Source organism: Ictalurus furcatus, chromosome 6 (genome assembly GCF_023375685.1).
Source record: "Ictalurus furcatus strain D&B chromosome 6, Billie_1.0, whole genome shotgun sequence".
Lineage (NCBI taxonomy): Eukaryota > Metazoa > Chordata > Actinopteri > Siluriformes > Ictaluridae > Ictalurus > Ictalurus furcatus.
The window spans coordinates 22362723-22380620 of record NC_071260.1 but is presented as its reverse complement, the minus strand read 5'-3'; the positions used below and the strand labels follow the sequence as shown (position 1 = coordinate 22380620).

The following is a 17898-nucleotide window of genomic DNA, read 5'->3' as shown; positions in this document are numbered from 1 at the left end:
CATGGCCCTCAGAAAGAATCACAGACTTTTTCAGTGCTTGTGAAGCTGTTGTATTCTCTAAATTGATGCTTACTTCTATGAGCGAGAGGGAAGTGAGAGAACTGGAGTGATTGACAGTGTTGATCCAACTGTGATAAACTTCCTGCTCTGCAGCCTCACTATTACTTCCCACACAACTAACCAAATGGCATTGGGGTTCTGTATAGCTACTCACTGATTGCAACTGTGTTCTCTGTAAATCCCCCCAGTGTTAGGGAATTTCCCCAGTGTGGGATCAATAAAGTTTATTTTATCTTTAGGATGTTTGCAGTACCGTTTATTTATTTATTTTTTTGCTAAATTGAGTCCTAGGTAAGTCCAAGTCTAATCTTTCAGGAGTTTTACTGATGTAGTCTTATTGAGACAGTAATTAAAGATGAAAATTAGTCTCTAGTCTGTTTGTCCAACACTGAGTGACACTGGCATTATACGTACACCTAAAATATGAGGAGACAGCCAGTCAATAAACTCAGAGAAGAGTTGGCATTATGTGCTGAAAATTGAAAACAGTAATGTTTACCACTGTCTTTACATGTTCCATCCGCTAAGATGGGTTTAGTGTTGCACCGGAGCTATAAGGGTAAATTACTAAGAAGTAATGGAACTATATAGACAGTTTAACTCAAACCGACTTGCTTATGTGGTTGACGTGGTATGGTGTCATGACCTTTATAAACATTGATAAAAGTACATATAAAAACAGAAAAGCAGCAGCCATCATGAAAACACAATGATGTTCTTTTTCAGCAGATAGTTTCAGTGTTAATGTCACAATCATGCCATGCAACATTACTTACTCAGATATTTTGTGGCCCAAAATTTGAAGGCAAATTTGTAGATTAGAAGCTAGGTGGATGATGAGATAGTGCCAGTTTTCTTTTTGCATGTGTAAATATATATAAATATATACATACTTGATAAAATAATAGAATACCAGTTGTACAATTTGGATTACTGAACCAAACAGCAACATCCGCCTTTAACCCAAAAATGGATGGGGCCCATACTCATCTATTTTGTACTGATGGGATATACAGTCTCCTCTGACAGTATTAGAACAGCAAGGGCAATTCTCCTGTATTTGCGATACACTGAAGCATTTGGGTTTGAGAGCAGAATATGAATATGAAATGATAGATCAGAATTTCAGCTTTCATTTCCTGATAGTTACATCTAGATGAGTTAAACAGCTTAGAACTTGGTACATCTGGTGGAAGCCTACCCAATTTGTAGGTGAGCAAAAGTATATGAACAGATACTCTTTAAAGTAAATGAAAGTAAAGAACATAATATTTGGTTGCAGTATTCATTATACATGCTTGCAGTAACTGCACCAAACTGTTTCATTCTTCTTTTGTGATGCTTTTTCAGGCTTTTACCGCACCTTTCAGTTGTTGTTTGTTTCCAGTCTGCTCTTCAGGAGGTGAAACTCATGCTCAGTTGGGTTAAGGTGATTGATTTGGCCAGTCTAAACCCAAACCAAAAACTTTTTCCCAATGACACCTTCACCCCTGCTCTGGGGAGGCTGCTGGTGATATCACTGATTTGTTTTAGGCTTTTTGTTCACAGCTCTCACACCGTTTGTCATCAACTGCTGCTGTTTTCCTTGGCTGACCTGTTTCATGTCCGGCTGTTAGTACGCCAGTGGTTCGTTTTCAAGACAAGCTAAATTGTATTGGCCATGCGTAATGCTTGTGTAATAGCTCTGATTCATTTTCCCTCTTTTCTCCTATAGACAGCTCTCTGGTCTTCATGTTGGTTTATCCTGTTAACAACAAATGCAGTCTTCACAGGCAAAACCCAGGGCTCAAACCAAGAGTACACAGTGAGAGCTACATTTAAGGCACTTGGCAGACGCCCTTATCCAGAGCGATTTACAGAAGTGCTTTGAAGTCTCCATCAATAAATACATCCTGATACTGGTTCACTAGATCACGGAATAACAAAACCATCAGTCTAAAAACTTTCTTGGGGAGGTAATATAGTAAGAAAAGCGCACAGAAAACCCTTTTTTTTAATAAATAAAATAAAATAAATAAATGACCACTTTAAATAATTCAGGAAGAGTTAAGTCTTTAGACCATTGAAGGCTGAAGAACTATCAATTGTTTAAACAATCAATCTATCAGGATAAACCTGGGCAACAAGAAACATCAGTCAGTCGTGTTCCAATATTATTGATCACCTGGAAAATGGGGAGGTAGTGAGTAAATGTTGCTACATTGTGCTAAATCTTATTGAACAAGAATGACAGTGGTGCAGGCTGGCTGTTTATCAGTGAGATTTATTATTTCCTGTTGAATAATGGCAGTAATGCGTCTTTACAGCATGGAATTAAAGAATAATACAGTTCACATTACTGAAACATGGCAACAATTGCAAATAAAACACATACTTATTAAAATAGATTTCCTGTCCCCAAGCCTAACAGCTCTCATTTCATACTGCATTTCCTTTTTATTAAAAATGGCAACTGTCACATGCACTTCAACCCAGGTCATCTCCATAGAGCTTCTTATTGAAATATTTTAGCAGCTGTGCAAAAATAACTATATCAAATATATTGCTTTTACAATTACCAAGCCGTAGGTGCTGTAAATAAATTATCTCAGACAGCAAAACAACAAGCACGTAGACGGAGAGAATCTAACTTTTAACATTATAGGGCAGATTTATATGTAGCATACAAACATGGGCCTAATTTCAATAACCTCAAACATCTCAACTAAAAAAAATAAAAAAAATGTGCATAAAATAACACAAACTTAACACGTACAGTTCTCCAATCAGTCAAATACAATGTCAGACTTTTACATAAAATAAAGGGTTTGAAAAATACAGGTATTATTTACAAAGCTAAAAGCCGTTTGTCAGATCCAGTCCTGGAGTAGAGTGTAGGGTTTCCTCCACCGGTAAGACACTTGCTTCAGCTCATAAAAGGCTTGAATCTGATTAGAGGCGAGTTAGAGCATGACAAATAAACTGCTATTCTCACACAGGTTCAAAGATACACTGCACTAGTGTTTAAAGTATCTACTCATTATTGACCTCTTCTATTCTTTTTTTTCCAGTAATTAATCGCCACCTTTTATTCATTATCTTTCAGCACCAGTGGCATAATGTCAATAGATAAACTTATTGTGTGTACGTATTATGAGCACTTGACAGACTTGCAGTAATGGTTTGTAAAGTGCTGTGTGTGGGTTTATAAGCATCCCTTTGCAGTGGTTTGTTTCCAGTGTGGCTGATATTGTATGACAACAGCCCATTAGCACATCCTTTTGGCCTTACAGGTTATACAATTTTTATTTATTTATTTATTTATTTATTTATTACAAAAAAAAAAAAAAAATTTTTTTTGTTAAGTACAACTTAAATATGATTTAGTTGTAAGGCCTAATACAGTGTAAAAAAAAAAAGAGAAGAAGGTGGTAATAAAAAAAAATCCCTTTATTTAATGTTGAAGATGTTTGCATGTGTGAGAGAGAGATGGGAGAATAAATGAAAGCGCGAGGAGCAATGGATTTCTGTTTGTATTATGAACGGGCTTTATACGTTGGATTCAATAAAGGATCGCTTTGGTTTCATTGAAGCTACATGAATGGCAGGATTATCTCTGCTTAAGCTGGGATGTTTGGGCTTGTTGTCCGTGTAGGAATGTGCCATGGCCAGGGTTGGCTTGGGCTCTTTGTAAGAGGTGGCGGCCTGACAGAACTTGTCACTGAATGTTGTACAGTGCAGACTGCCATTGTGCAGACTTCCTAAAGCAACACCCTGAGAGGAGGCTTTAAGCTGCTCAGGGTAAGTACTGCCTGGTTTGGCAAAGGCTAGCTCACTGTTCACTCCTGCTGAGGACATGGTGTGGCTGTCTGAGTGACTCTGCCAGGCCCTGGACAATGGCTGCGGGCCCTGCTGATGGTGATGCTGCTGAAAGCGGGCCGTTTTGTCCATAATGCCCATGAAAGGTCGAGGTTTGTACTCTTGGTTGGCAGACTTGGTTTTGTCCACGCTGGTTTTGGTGCGAACGTCCGGTGCATGCATCTTGCCATTGTCTGACAGGCTGCTGCTGGACGCCAGGCTGCTGGTGGAGCTTGACACTCTCATGCTGCCTGGCTGAGATCCAGAGCCTGATCCTGCTCCCTGAACGGACTCCTTCCTCAGCTCCTGGCCCTGAGCTCCATGTCCTGCTGAAAGAGCCAGGCCCTCTAAGGAGCTCACAGAGTGAGTCAGGAGTCTCTCTGGAGCCCTGCTTGAGCTACAAGACACAAAAGCCTCAGACAGTAGGACCCCTTCACTGTCATGATGAGCTGTGGCTGAAAGAGGACACCTGTCCACTTCACTGGGGGGCGATAGAGAGCTAATGTCGATTCCTGGCCCTGCTTTCAGCAGTTGGCAGCTAGGGACTGGGCTGGAGGAGCCATGGTTCTGTGACTGGGTCTTAGTACCCACTGGGCATGTGGAGCTCAGGTGCTGGTTGGTTTTGACGATCTGGGCTTGTTTAGTGGGCTGGAGAATCAGGCTCTTGTGTGTTAGAGGTTCTTGCTGCTGCTGTCGCTGGCTCTGCCTATGAGCAGGAGGAGAGTTGGACTCTGGCAGTGTCCGGTTAAATGAGTAGAAGTTTTGAGACCAGGCTTCAGTTCTTGTGTCCATCTTAGAGGACTCCTCCTCTTCATGAAGCTCCCTACTTAAGCTGTTCTCTGTTACGTCTTCCTCTTCCTCCCCCTCTTCATGCTCATGGTCAGAATCTTGGGAGACAGTGGACTGGCTCATCACTCCCTGTTTATTTTGTGCACGCTGCATTTGTTTACACTCCTCCTCTACTCGGGCCAGAAGACGGCGAATTTCGCGATTATTTGGGCAAAGCTTGGTTGCTTCATGTAGGTCAGCTAACGCAGCAGTAAACTGCCTATACACGGAAGAGACAGGACATATCAAGATTTAAAGTGAGCAAGTAATAGGAAAACACCAAAAACCTGAATTTGCAAGAAGTGTCATCATGGTTAACTTGGGTTTCTAATTTGTCTACAGTCTAGACTGTATTTATAGCCTATAGAGAAAGTTGGCTTGTTGTACAGTACCTGCTGCTCCTCTTGGCTCGAGCTCGGGCATAGTATGCTTCATAAGACTTGGGCTTCAGCTCCAGTGCCTTTGTGGCAAATTCCTCAGCCAGGCCAAAGTCCTGCATGAAAGACAGAGCACAACGGCTTCAAACAATGCAGTGAAGACCTTCCACATTTTGCATAGTAAAACACTACTAAATTTGAGCTGCTTATTGCTGTGTAGTAGGAAGGAAGAAAGATGCTGTGTCGTCTCAGTGAGTATATAGTAAGTATAATTATACTTAAACAAAATGTACTTCATTTACTTAACAGCTTATTGTTGATACTGAAAACACTTCATTTGCATAGAAATAATAAAAAGCAACTTTAGTTGCAGAGTACAGTAATATAAATATACAGTAATACAAATATCTGAATTTTATTAGCTATGCCTTTTGCATTCCAAAATAGACGCAAGCAGTAAGAGCCAGACATTTACTGATTGGTTTATATTAAAGACAAGTAACATTTAACAACCCAATGGAGAGACACCATTTCACACATACATTATTTCCACGTATTTTGCTTAATATGCAACACATAATGGATTTGTATTTTTCTGGGTTTAGTTGTTTTCCTTCTGGTTTTGGAATTCATTTATTTACCAAAAAGTGTTTCCAGAAATTGGTCTTTGGTTTTGGCCACAAATTGTCATTTCAATGCATCGACAGGTGTATACTCAGATTTTCATTGTCTTTGAATCAGTAAGGTTGAATAAAGTATTCCAAAAGCAGAGAGTTCTGCAGTACAATAACTATAAAATGATGTGCTTTGTGATTACACAGTACCTGTAACATCCCATCAAGCCGAGTTTGTTCTTTCAACAACAGTAAGATTCCCAAAATCTCAGATAGGAGTACAGGCATATTTAGTACTGATGCTTACATTAGTTTTCCTACGGCAACGTGAGAGGTTAAGGAATAGAGAGACTCGCAGCTCTTTAAACGCCTTCAGCTCTTCACCAAAGCCTTCTCTGGGAAACTTCCTCAATGCATACTGATACCTCTGAGCTGCCTCCTTCATCTTCCCTCTCTGAAAAAGAGAAAGAGAAAGAGAGAGAGAGAGAGAGAGAGAGAGAGAGAGAGAGAGAGAGAGATAGATAGATAGATAGATAGATATAGATAAGCAGTTGGATGAGATCGGAAAGTAAAAAGAGAGTGAATGGGTAGCCAGGTGAGGAATACAAGGAGGAACAGAGAGCAAGAAGAAAGAGCAGTGAGATACTCATCAGTCATACAGAGCAGCTCACACACTCACCTGGCAGCAATCACTCGATCCAGAATTGTTCCCTCTCTCTCTGACACAAAACTCAATCTCTTAAATGTCACACAGAAATCAGTGTACCACACATACAGACCCTTCATCTTCTTTCCATTTTACTCCAGTCGCCCTCTGTTCTTATTAAATGACTCTTATCAGGTATTTTTCTTGAACACATTTTCAGGGATTAGGAGGCAAACTAGTTAATTGAAGATTTTAATAAGTGCTCAGGAGATAAGAGTAGCAGTGGAGATTTGGTGCTAAAACATCATGGTGAATTCGCTCTGTATCAGAATTCAAAAGTTCTTCAGAAGGTGTTCATGATGCAACGAAGCACCTGAGGCTTTTTCTCTGAACTCAAGCATTAGGTTTAACACCAACTATAAAATAAAAATAAGTTTATATGCAAGATAAATAACTTTTTCAAAGGACTTTGTAGAAAGACTAGCCAGTTAACGGAATAATAAAACTAACTCTAATGCACTAACACAGTTGTTTATTTTTTTATGTTGTCAGACTTATTCATATAACTGAAATAGTTGTACAGCTCCAGGCTCTCTTTGAACCTTATTTTGACCCTTGATTTGGAGTGTTCATTGTAGTCCTTACCTTGTAGAGCAGATTGCCCTCTTCCATGAGTTTCTGTAGTAGAATGATGAGGATGTCAGGCTTTGATGTGGCCATCGCCCACGCTGCATTACCTACATTACACAGGGAGGGAGAGAGAGACAGGTTGCTTACCTAAACCTCCAAGCACAAAATAGAGGAAAAACTTTACTCTGTATCAGTATCACAGTGAAGTTACCTAAAGACTGTACCTGTTCGATCATAAGGAGATGTTCTGTAGCCTTATGACAGTTTTATTGAAAGCAGTTAAGAGAGAGAAAAGAGTGAAACAGGGTAAAGGTGAAATACAAGCAAAGAAATTCCTTACTTACTGCAACAAAGAGTGTCAATGGGTGATCGTAGATTTTGGGTTGAAAAATCTTACATATACGATCATATATAATCATATATATGAGGGCAGGACCCAGAATTTCCAGGAATTGTCAAAAAACAAAACAAAAAACTAAGGTTATAAAACTTGCAGCATTTCTCCTTTAATCCATTTCAAAGTACTCTCCTTGTGATGCAATACACGTGTCCTATCCCAACGTTTCTCCCATTCCTGGAAACATTTCCTGTAGACATCTTTTGTTATCATGTCTAAAGCCTCCTGCATTTTTTTTTTCTGGTTTTCTTCCACGGTGGCAAATCTTTTCCCTTTCAGTCTCATTTTTCATTTCGGGAACAAAAAAATAAGTTGCAAGGTGTGAGATCTGGTGCATACGGTGGATGTGAAGTAATAACCATATTGTTACTGGTTAAAAACGTCTTGTTTGGCAATGCAGTGTGCGTGCAGGTGCATTGTTCTGGTGCGAGATCCGGTTCTGGGTGCACCACTTCTCTGAACATTTTTTTCCTGATGCTTTCCCGTAGAAGCCTACACCCGTCAGTGTAAGATCGCTTAGGTGTGCACGTCGAGTGCGCATGCCACATTCGAATTCCAGGAATTTTTTGGGTCCCCCCTCGTATACACACAAACAGCACATATATGACTGTAGCTCATCTGATTTTTTGTCAGACACCCGCTACCCTGTCTGTCAGTGAAAAGCTATCCACTGCATTACAGATATTATTTGTTATTTGCATGGTGGACTATTCTCAACCCAAAACTGAGGTGTTTAAAAACACAGCACAACTAGACAGCACAAATACATGAAAAGAAATGTGAGAGAAAATATCAGAAAATGGCTGCCTGTCACACCCTGTGTGTATCTGACTGCCAGGCCCCATCTGTGTGAGGAAGTAGTTGTTTTTGTTTTTTTTAACCATATTCTCTTATTGTCATTTATAAACCCAGTTCACACTGCACATACAGACACCAACGACCGCAGCCACGTTTTTTGGGTTTTGTCGGATCAGTGTGTTAACCCTGTTGGCGTTAGTTTTCACCAACTGGACGTGTTCAATGGGCGTCTGTCGAGTCGTTTAAAGTCTGAAAATTGTGGTATTACTTTCCAACAATCTCTGACGTAATCTGACCTAGGCACGAACTGTTGCCATGACGATGAAGCAAGCGTCCCTGAAAACTCCTTAGAAATGAAAGGCTGTGTGCTAGGTGCTAGGCACACACACTTCTAAATAGACTTTTTCTATGAAATTTTTTTCTTGCATGTGCGGGCTTATTGGGAAAAATTTTTTTTTAAAAAGTTGTATTGATCATAAAACTTGCCTCGGTTGTTATCAGTGTTTGCAGGACTACCAGACTGATAAAATGCTAAAGCTTTTTGGCTATCTAACACGAGACTAGGCTAGTTTGGTGTCGCTAGCCACAACTAAGCTATCTCTGTATGGGTTTAGCTGCTACAGTGCCATGCAAGTACATTATCTGTCCTTATGTTCTGCTCATATCACGTTCATGTAAACTGGAACTCTCAGACATTTACACACCTTGTTTTCCTGCTCAGCATCAGGGGATGTTACTGTTTCAGTTTCAACTCCATACATCAATTATACCCCTCACACTGACCGTGTGAGCTAGGGTTTGGCAGAATTGAGAGCTGTCAGCCAATAAGACACAAGTCCACGCATCTTCCTGTAAATGCTGTCTGATTAGTCTTGCTTTCTTTCACTGAAGATAGAAAATTACAACACCGCCGTCTACTTTTACTGAGGTTCAGTTACATAGTGACAAACCACTCCAAGTGGAGAATTATTCGGGGCTAAAGAAAAGCTCTCCGGGGCTACATCCCCGAATGCCCAGGCTAGGTTACGCCCCTGGACGTGGTGAAGAATGACACGTAAAGACACAAGCAATTGTAAAATTTTGACTGTAGTAAAAGGATCATCCATTTTTAAACCAGTCTGACTGTCCGTAAAAAAGTTTGTTAATGTCAGTCAGTGTGAACTGGGCTATATACTGAGGTTTATGAGGGCGGAGTGTGTGAATGGGAGTCATAAATCTGGTATTGTAATGCTGGTATTCTGATGGAGTGTTGTAATAAATAACATGCTGTTGTTAATGGTCACTGCTGCGTGTGTGTGTGTGTGTGTGTGTGTGAGTGAGAGAGTGAGTGAGTGTGAGAGAGAGAAAGAGAGAACCCTATGCAATCTTTCTTACCACATTATCGAATTTGTGGAAATTTATTCATGAGCCACATGTTTTTCTCAGACAACAATAAATGAGCCATTCAACATGGCATAGAAAACAGAATTTAGAACTATATGCAGGCTTTATGTCCGTCAATATATTTTCCATTTATCCTTCATTTTACATCAACATGTTTATCAGACACTGGATCTGTATTTTTGAATATGTAAAATCTAAAGATATTTTGGAATACTATCTATACATTGTTTTGGGTAAGAATATTCAGAATTGTGGAAACTACAATCCAGTAGATTCTCCTCACATGGTTGAGTGCATTTTTTAATATGTTTAAACTCACCTAGTTTGGCCCCTTTCTTGAGTAAAGTGACCACCACTGAAGTGTTTCTGCAGCCTATAGCCCGATCGAGTGGCCGCATGCCACTATAGTCCACATGCTCGATCACAGCTCCTCTCTCCACCAGATAATGTACCTACACACACACACACTCAAAACACTTAATCACAGAAATCATGGTCTTGTTAACGTAGGAGCAGACTTTATCTGACCTTAATTACAAGAGAATCTGATAACCTTAGTTCACAAGTATCAAATGTCAAACGACAACTATAAATAGCTTTCCCCTCAGTTACTGTTTACTGAGCCTCTCTCATCCTTTGAGTCTTCAGATGCCCAATTCATGTGTACCACACTTAATAATAGACCATCATTGTACTACATTGCAACAATTTTACAGTTTAGTCATAGTTTACTCACAACATTCAAGATCTGCATTTGGAATTTGGTGCTAACTAATAAAAAAACAAGTCAGATTGTGTCTTACTCAACTGGCCTACTGTATATAACAGGCTTCTCTGTTATAGAGAACTCACAATCTCTGCATCTCCATAGAAAGCAGCCAGGTCGAGAGGAGTGCGTCCGTTCTTGTCAGAGTGGTCTATAACCGCACCCTTCTCCACCAGGAACTGAACCACATTCTTATGTCCTTTCAGGCATGCCCAGCTGAGAGGTGTTAACCCTTCCTTATCCACTGATGTTAAAGATGCACCTGGAAAATATATTGAAAATATATTAAAGCAGCAGCAACTACAGCCTATGGTTTAGGACTGTGATTAAAATAACATAACGGTGTAATTTCAGAGATACTGATTTACTTAAAGTAAATGAATTTAAAGTCAATAAATCTGGGGGGAAAAAAACAGAATTTACACACCACATTGGTATTGTATTTTTCTGCAGTTCTTACTTATTTAATGTGATTAAAATGTCCTTACATAGATAAGCAACAACAAAAAAAAAACAACAAAGAAAAATATACACACGACAAATCGAACAAATGTATCTAATTTAGCTGTCACCTAAACCTAACCTGTTCTCTCTCTCTCTCTCTCTCTATATATATATATAAAATATATAAAATATACACACACATTATATATGAGAGAGAGAGAGAGAGAGAGAGAGCGCGCTCGCTCCTATTTAACTCCTGAAGTTTAAAACGAATGGTAGGAGGTTAGGTCATTCACCTTTGGAGATGAGGAAGTCCACAGTGCTGAGATGACCCTCGCATGCTGCCACCATCAGTAATGTGCGACCTTGCTTATCACTCCCATTCACATCTGCACCATGTTGCAACAACACATCTGCAACCTAACACACAGAGATCGAAGTGTTTTGGTATGTCTGCTTTATATGCACTGTTGCCAAGTAATGCCAAACTTGCTGTGATGGTTACACTTAAAGCCCCAGGGAACCTAAATTCTTATAAAACTTGTAGTGTTAAAGAATTTATGGATAAATAAAGTATCATCGACAGGTGGGTGTTTAGCAGCTACTACACAAATACACTAATGAACGATTACATATACGTACATACACATCATAGTTACGGCTAACAGACTTACTTTCTCTGCCATTAGATTGTGTGTATGCAAAGTTCATTCATATTTTCACTAGACACTGATGTAAACAGTATTACCACACTCCATTACTACAACTCCAACATAGCCATTCAGCTGTTAATTAATTCAGCGATTCACTCGTGCTACACAACCTCCCCTTTAAAGAAACAAACTATACATCACATGGCACTAATCTGTGTTAAGGAGATAACATTTACAGTGCTATGTATTTACTTTTATCTGTGTGGGGGAAAACAGGGAACACACAGAATATTTTAAGGCTATACTGGTGATATAACTAAATTAATCTCCAGGTTCCCCACGGTTATCTAAGTACCACATTCCATTAAAAGCATTTCTTCAGGTAGACAATAACAAGATTAAAACACAAATAATCTGAATCTTCTGAAATGACAAAGTGCATTGGATACAAGTAGATGATATGAAATGTAATGCAGTGGTAAAATGGTAAAGCCTTGTCTTTGTCCTTTCCCCCACTTTTTCTATTTTGTCTATATTCTTTCCTGGTTATTTAATGGAAGATTTATACAAATATTATTAGTATTTCTACCATTAATGTGTGTAAGACTTAAAAAGCGCAAGAGGCCTTTTTTGTATATGAATGTGTGCATGTGTACAGTGTGTCTCACCTGCCAGTGACCCTGTCTCACTGCACAAAAGAGTGCACACATTCCTCTTCTGTTCACCTGCTGAACCTGTGCCCTCTGCTCCAACAGGAAACTACAGACATCCATCTTCCCTCGACCTGCTGCTGCTGTCAGAGCTGCAAAACCAAATACATAAATATATACACGGCTTAAAGAAAGCAAACTCCCAGTACAACCCAAGTAAAAGTGTCTACCTGACACCCTAAAGCAACAAGAAATAGAGTCAATAAGCATTGCTGGTAGAATTTTTTTTTTAAGACTCAGAATTTACTAAAATAACTTCTTATTTAAAGCATTAACCAGAAGGATAACTCAGTTTTAACCAAATTTTGGCATGCATTTATTGACTTTGTTTGACTGTCTAAAAACCCTCTATCGAGCTATAGCTATGAGAGACTAATGAGTTAATTGAGGCGAGAGTTTTCTCTCCATGTCTGAGAGTGGAGCTGTCTGGAACACTCAGGCCTGCTATGAAACTGCATGTGCCTGTGACACAGAATGTTGGATGTGATTGGGTTGTCTAGGATACAGCCACTAAGGAGAACGGAACAGATACAGCAGGGTTCAGACATCATGCCAAACCTGGGATCGACACTTTTATTTTCCCAGGAGGCTGTTGGCATGTCAGGATTCATTCTTTGTCCTGTGTGTGTGTGTGTGTGTATGTGTGTGTTTAATTATATTCACAACCCCTGTTTTATTGGGGTCAGCCTTTGATCTTTATATAGACTAACACAAAAATAGAGCCTGTGATTCAGTTATGAAAAAAGTATAACATATGGATAATGCTGTTCAATCCTTGACAGAAGATACATTGGAATACATGGGAGAACCATTTGGCATTCAGACAAATGACTATGGCTATGACATTGTACACAATTATACAAGTGATTTTACATTCAAACATCTACTTAGAACTAAAGTCCTGGTCAGAATTATTGGCACCCCTGAATTGTAAATACAGAATTTAGAATATCTTCAGAAATAAATGCAAATGAACCACTTTTGTATAATCAGAATATTTTAACAACATATTCAAAGCTACTGAACAACAACAACAAAAAAGGCTTTCATATAGTGAAATTAAAAACACAGACAAAAAAAATGTATGCTGGACACAATTATTGGCACGCTTTACTAATATTTGGTTGCAGAACCTTTGACAACAATGACAGCCTCTAAACATTTCTTGTAGCCATCTTGAAGCCTCTTGCACCTGTCAATGGTATTGTCTGCCATCTCCACTTCCACTTCCACTGTTATGCATTCAAGCGCTTAAGTTTGCAGGAGTCCTTTTTGCAATGGAAGATTTCAGTCCTCTTCAAAGGTTTTCAACGGGATCTTGGTCAGGACTCATTACTGGCCAGTTTAAAACACTCCATCTTTTCCTTTTCAGCCATTCTTTATTGCTGTAAGATGTGTGATTCAGGTCATTGTCCGGCTGAAACACCCAAGACCTTCGGCCCAAACCTAGTTTTCTGGCACTAGGTAACATATTTTGCTCTAAAATGCCTTATTAATCTTCCGATTTCATCATTCTTTTGATACATTCAATGCCTCCAGTACCAGAGGCAGCAAAGCAGCCCCACAGAATGATAGAACCTCCACCATGTTTTACTGTAGGTAGGGTGTTCTTTTCCTTATGGCCTTCATTTCAATGCCTGTAAACAAACTGATGCACTGCTTTCCCAAAGAGCTCTACTTTGGTTTCATCTGTCCATAGAACATTATCCCAGAAAGACTGTGGCTTATCTATGAAAGATTTTGCAAACATGACTCTTGCCTTTCTTTCAATAGTGGTTTCCTCCTAGGCCTTCACCCATGGAGCCCTACTTGGTTCAATGTGCGGCGGATGTTACGGGCTGAAACCACTACTCCAGATTGCTCCAGGTTAGCCTGAAGCTCTTTAGATGAAGCTCTTGCGTGGTGTTTTTTTTCCCCCATAGTCTGCACCAACCTTCGCAGACTTCACTCACTAAATTTCTGCTTAGTGCCACGTCCTGGAACCGTCTTAACAGTTTTGTGATTGTGAAACTCCTTGATAACATTACAAATTGTTGAAACAGGGATTTCAATATCTTTGGCGATTGCTTTGTCTTTGGAAGCATGTTTTTGAATAATAGCATTTCTGATGCTCTCAGACAGCTCTCTTGTCTTCGCCATTGTGAAAAAGAAACTGGGAACAATCAGTCCATTTTTTATGTAGTAAAACCATCATGCATTGGTCAAATCTGAAAATTAAGCAAAAATGATGTTTTTTATTTTGTTTGAGGAAATAATTGTGTCCAGCATACATTTTTTGTTTCACTATATGAAAGCCTTTTTCTTTGTTATTGTTCAATAACTTTAGACATGTTTTAAAAAATATTCTGATTATACAAGATTGGTTCATTTGCATTTATTTCTGAAGATATTCTAAATTCTGTAGTTAAAATTCAGGGGTGCCAATAATTATGACCAGGACTGTAGGTCATTCTGTAAGATGGGTTTCAAAATGGCCTAATTGTAATGCCCAAAAGAGCAGCTCTCACTTTCTATAGTTCTACCTATCAGAACTTGAGAATGGAATAAAATGAAGAGCAAAAATATGTTATCAACCCGTTGAAAGGTTAAGTGACGCTGTGACAAAGATGGAAATCAATGTGTGGGCAAACGATAACAGATCTATCTGTCAGTGTGAGTCAGTCCAGAAAATCCATCAAAAACCTTAGGAGAGCTGGTAAAGTGACAGTCATTTAGTCTCGGTCTCTCTCACCCTCTCGCATCTCTGCAGGTCTAGGTCTTTTCAAGTGCATTACTCTGAAGTGCACCATTTAACCATAAGTCTCGAGTGATTGATCGTATCATCTCATATCATAGTCCCCCACTGCACGAACATCTGACCCTTTCATGTTAAGACTACCCTGGTCTACCCTATCACCTGTATATCCCTTTCTAACTTAACCCAGCATGGGACAGGAAATTAATGATGCTGGTAAACCCTGTACACTACAAAATCACAGCATACCTAATGACACTTAAGGGCTCTTCACAGTTGAAATAAACTGTGGTAAACCCCAGGTAAACAGAATCCTGGGTTTCACGTTGCTCATACTTTGCCTGTGGTTAACAATTAATCCTGGGTATTAATAATCGGATGTTTCACACTGTACATTCCTAAACCCTGGGTTAACGTTCTTATTTGCAGTGTCAACAATAAATGATTGGATAAATGACTGTGGCAGCAGGGGCGTGGTCGAGCATCAGCTGTGGACGGAGAGGAGCAGGTAGAATCGGCAGGTAACGTGTGATGATTCTGAATTGTGCATTACCAGCCCGAATTTATTTGTGTGTCTGTTTGTGCTGTGGCGAGAGAGAGAGAGAGAGAGAGAGAGAGAGAGAGAGAGATAGATTGTGATCGAGATCTGAGCAGCACAGTACCGTGTGAATATACGTTCGCAGTAAAGTAAAAATGGTTAAGTAAATAAACAGCCCCTTTTGAGTCGTCAAGCCTCCGGTTTCTTCATTTCCCCCTGTACAAAAAGGGAATTGTTACAATGACTTTTCTGACCATAACTGCAAAAATAAATCTAATCTTCTGTCTAATCTTCACTCCAATTGACGTGTTTTCCATCACCATTTGAAATTTTTTACTTCCCCCTCAAACGCCGCAACTGCTGTTTACACAACACACATGGTTTCTGTGACTCAATGATGCACGCGCTGCTCAATTTCTGATTGGGTGTCTGTTGCTAAGCGTCTAGCCGGAACATTTTAACACTGCATCACACTGTACACATTTGGCACCACATAAGCAGTGCTAACCCTGCTTTGGAGCAGGGTTTCCTAACCCTGGGTAAACTGCTAACACCGCTTATAAATTACAAGTGTGAAATCCAGGATTAAAAGTGGGGTTTAGAAAGATGATAACCCGGGGTTTAGTGTGAAAAGCCCTTTAGAGCAATAAACTCCATGTTTTACTTTTTATGTCCTATGAAAGGAGGGTTTTTATTTATATAAAAATAATTCAGGCTTAAGTTACAATAGACAAAAACAATCTAAATTAAAGCTGCAAGCAGCGATGAATGGGCCCTTGCACCCTGGTGCACAGTGGGCCTGCTGTGCCAGGGGAACACCATTCCATTTTTTTTTACATTCACTTCTGACACGAATGCAAAGTTTCGTGAGTCTTCGAGTATGTTTAGGCCCTCTAAAATGTGATTCATTTCGGCAAAGAACTATATAATAAAAAATAATAAATAATAAACGGAGGAACGGGGAAAAATAATAAACGGAGCAGATACAATAGGGTCCTCACACCATCGGTGCTCGGGCCCTAAAGATGCAGGACATTTCTTTCAGTGACGACGCAAGATAAAGCCATTTGCAATCCTCTTTGTAAACAGTCATGTTCTCATCGGTGATGAATAAATACAGCACTAATTTGCTGACATTAATCTACAGCATACTCACATTTTCAGCTTTTCAGAGCAAAAAAATAAGAAACCATAAACAGTTTGCACTTAGGAGACAATGTAATCCATTCTGTTGCTGTCTCATTTTATATTTACAGACCAATAAAAAACACACCACAAGCCAAATCTATTTTGATATTACTGGAGAACAAGTATGTACTGTATTGGTCTTAGTGGGATCAACACCATTACAATTCAATCTCTAAAAAAATATACTGAATAAACACTTTCGCTACCAGTGTGACATTCTATATGGCCCTCGAAAACAAACTTTGATCTTTATGCAATGAATAAAATAACATCACAGCAAGTAGCAGGTATATGCTATTGGACAGAATGACAGTACTTGGTGTCTGCTTCTATGAGGTGATTAATTCTCCAATGCTTTAGTAATGGAGCATTACATACACATTTTCACCCAAATGGATTGACATGTAAAGAATGTCATTGTGCTCATACAATTAAACAATTATGCTCTGGTCTGCATTGCATAGATACAGTCCTGAGTGACAGAGCATCTCTTGGGAAATGGGTCAGTGGACCCCAGAAGAGTGACTATGCCTCCATACGCTCATCTGCTAAAAAGTAACTTAACATTTAGAGACTGTGCGAAGCATTATTATTCACATTAATGCACTTCTGATTTTGTTTGCATTGTGAGTCAAGGGGAGGAATAAATGATAAACATTTAGATTTGCCTGCCTGGGTACGAAGACATAAAATAGATAGAAAGTCTTAATGGATTGACAGCAGCAACATATTTCCATTGATCATGCTGAAAGAATCAATAATATTCCTTTTAAGACAGTGTTGTACATTCTTCAGCTTTTCAAGCTTCAGTAATGTTTCATTCACTGAACGCATATACCTTTCAGCCAAATTATGCAATAAAAAAAAATTCTCCACATGTATAGCTACTAAATATTTGATAATAAACTGACCTATATGTTAATGTGATTTGGTAGTGTGCTGTAATTGAGGGATGAACACAGAGAGAGCATTGTTCCTGTCCTGCTGTCATAGAGAATAGTCACTAGAGTTTAGCAAAGACAAACTGTACAAAGTCCAAGAGCAGCTGGGGTATGTGTGTGTACTAAACACGGAGACCTGGGCTTACCACAGCTCAACTGTGACTAACAGCAAGACAACTAAAAAAAGCATGCATATTTCTATAAAAATTCTAGTATTCTGTGTCTAAAGCTTTGTAGTTTAGATACGTTTAATTCCATGAGTCTTAGCTAATCTGAAGCAATGAACAATACATGGAGGGAATGTGTAGAACTGTTAGTGTAATAAACTGACCTATCTGAGCCCCAGCTTCTCAC

General features: G+C 39.3%; 1 protein-coding gene across 4 annotated transcripts in view; it reads right to left on the bottom strand.

The window, feature by feature from the left end:
- Positions 1–2303: 2303 nt before the first annotated feature.
- Positions 2304–17898, bottom strand: part of tanc1b (tetratricopeptide repeat, ankyrin repeat and coiled-coil containing 1b) — a 157591-nt gene continuing 141996 nt past the window's right edge. For all 4 annotated transcript variants that reach the window (XM_053627140.1, XM_053627141.1, XM_053627142.1 and 1 more), the window contains 8 exons: positions 12102–12235; positions 11077–11200; positions 10423–10598; positions 9890–10022; positions 7008–7099; positions 6024–6170; positions 5118–5218; positions 2304–4945 (listed from right to left, as the gene is read on the bottom strand). In XM_053627140.1, the coding sequence (XP_053483115.1) occupies positions 3589–4945; positions 5118–5218; positions 6024–6170; positions 7008–7099; positions 9890–10022; positions 10423–10598; positions 11077–11200; positions 12102–12235 (2264 nt within the window). In that variant the 3' untranslated portion in view covers positions 2304–3588. The remainder of the gene's footprint in view (positions 4946–5117; positions 5219–6023; positions 6171–7007; positions 7100–9889; positions 10023–10422; positions 10599–11076; positions 11201–12101; positions 12236–17898) is intronic.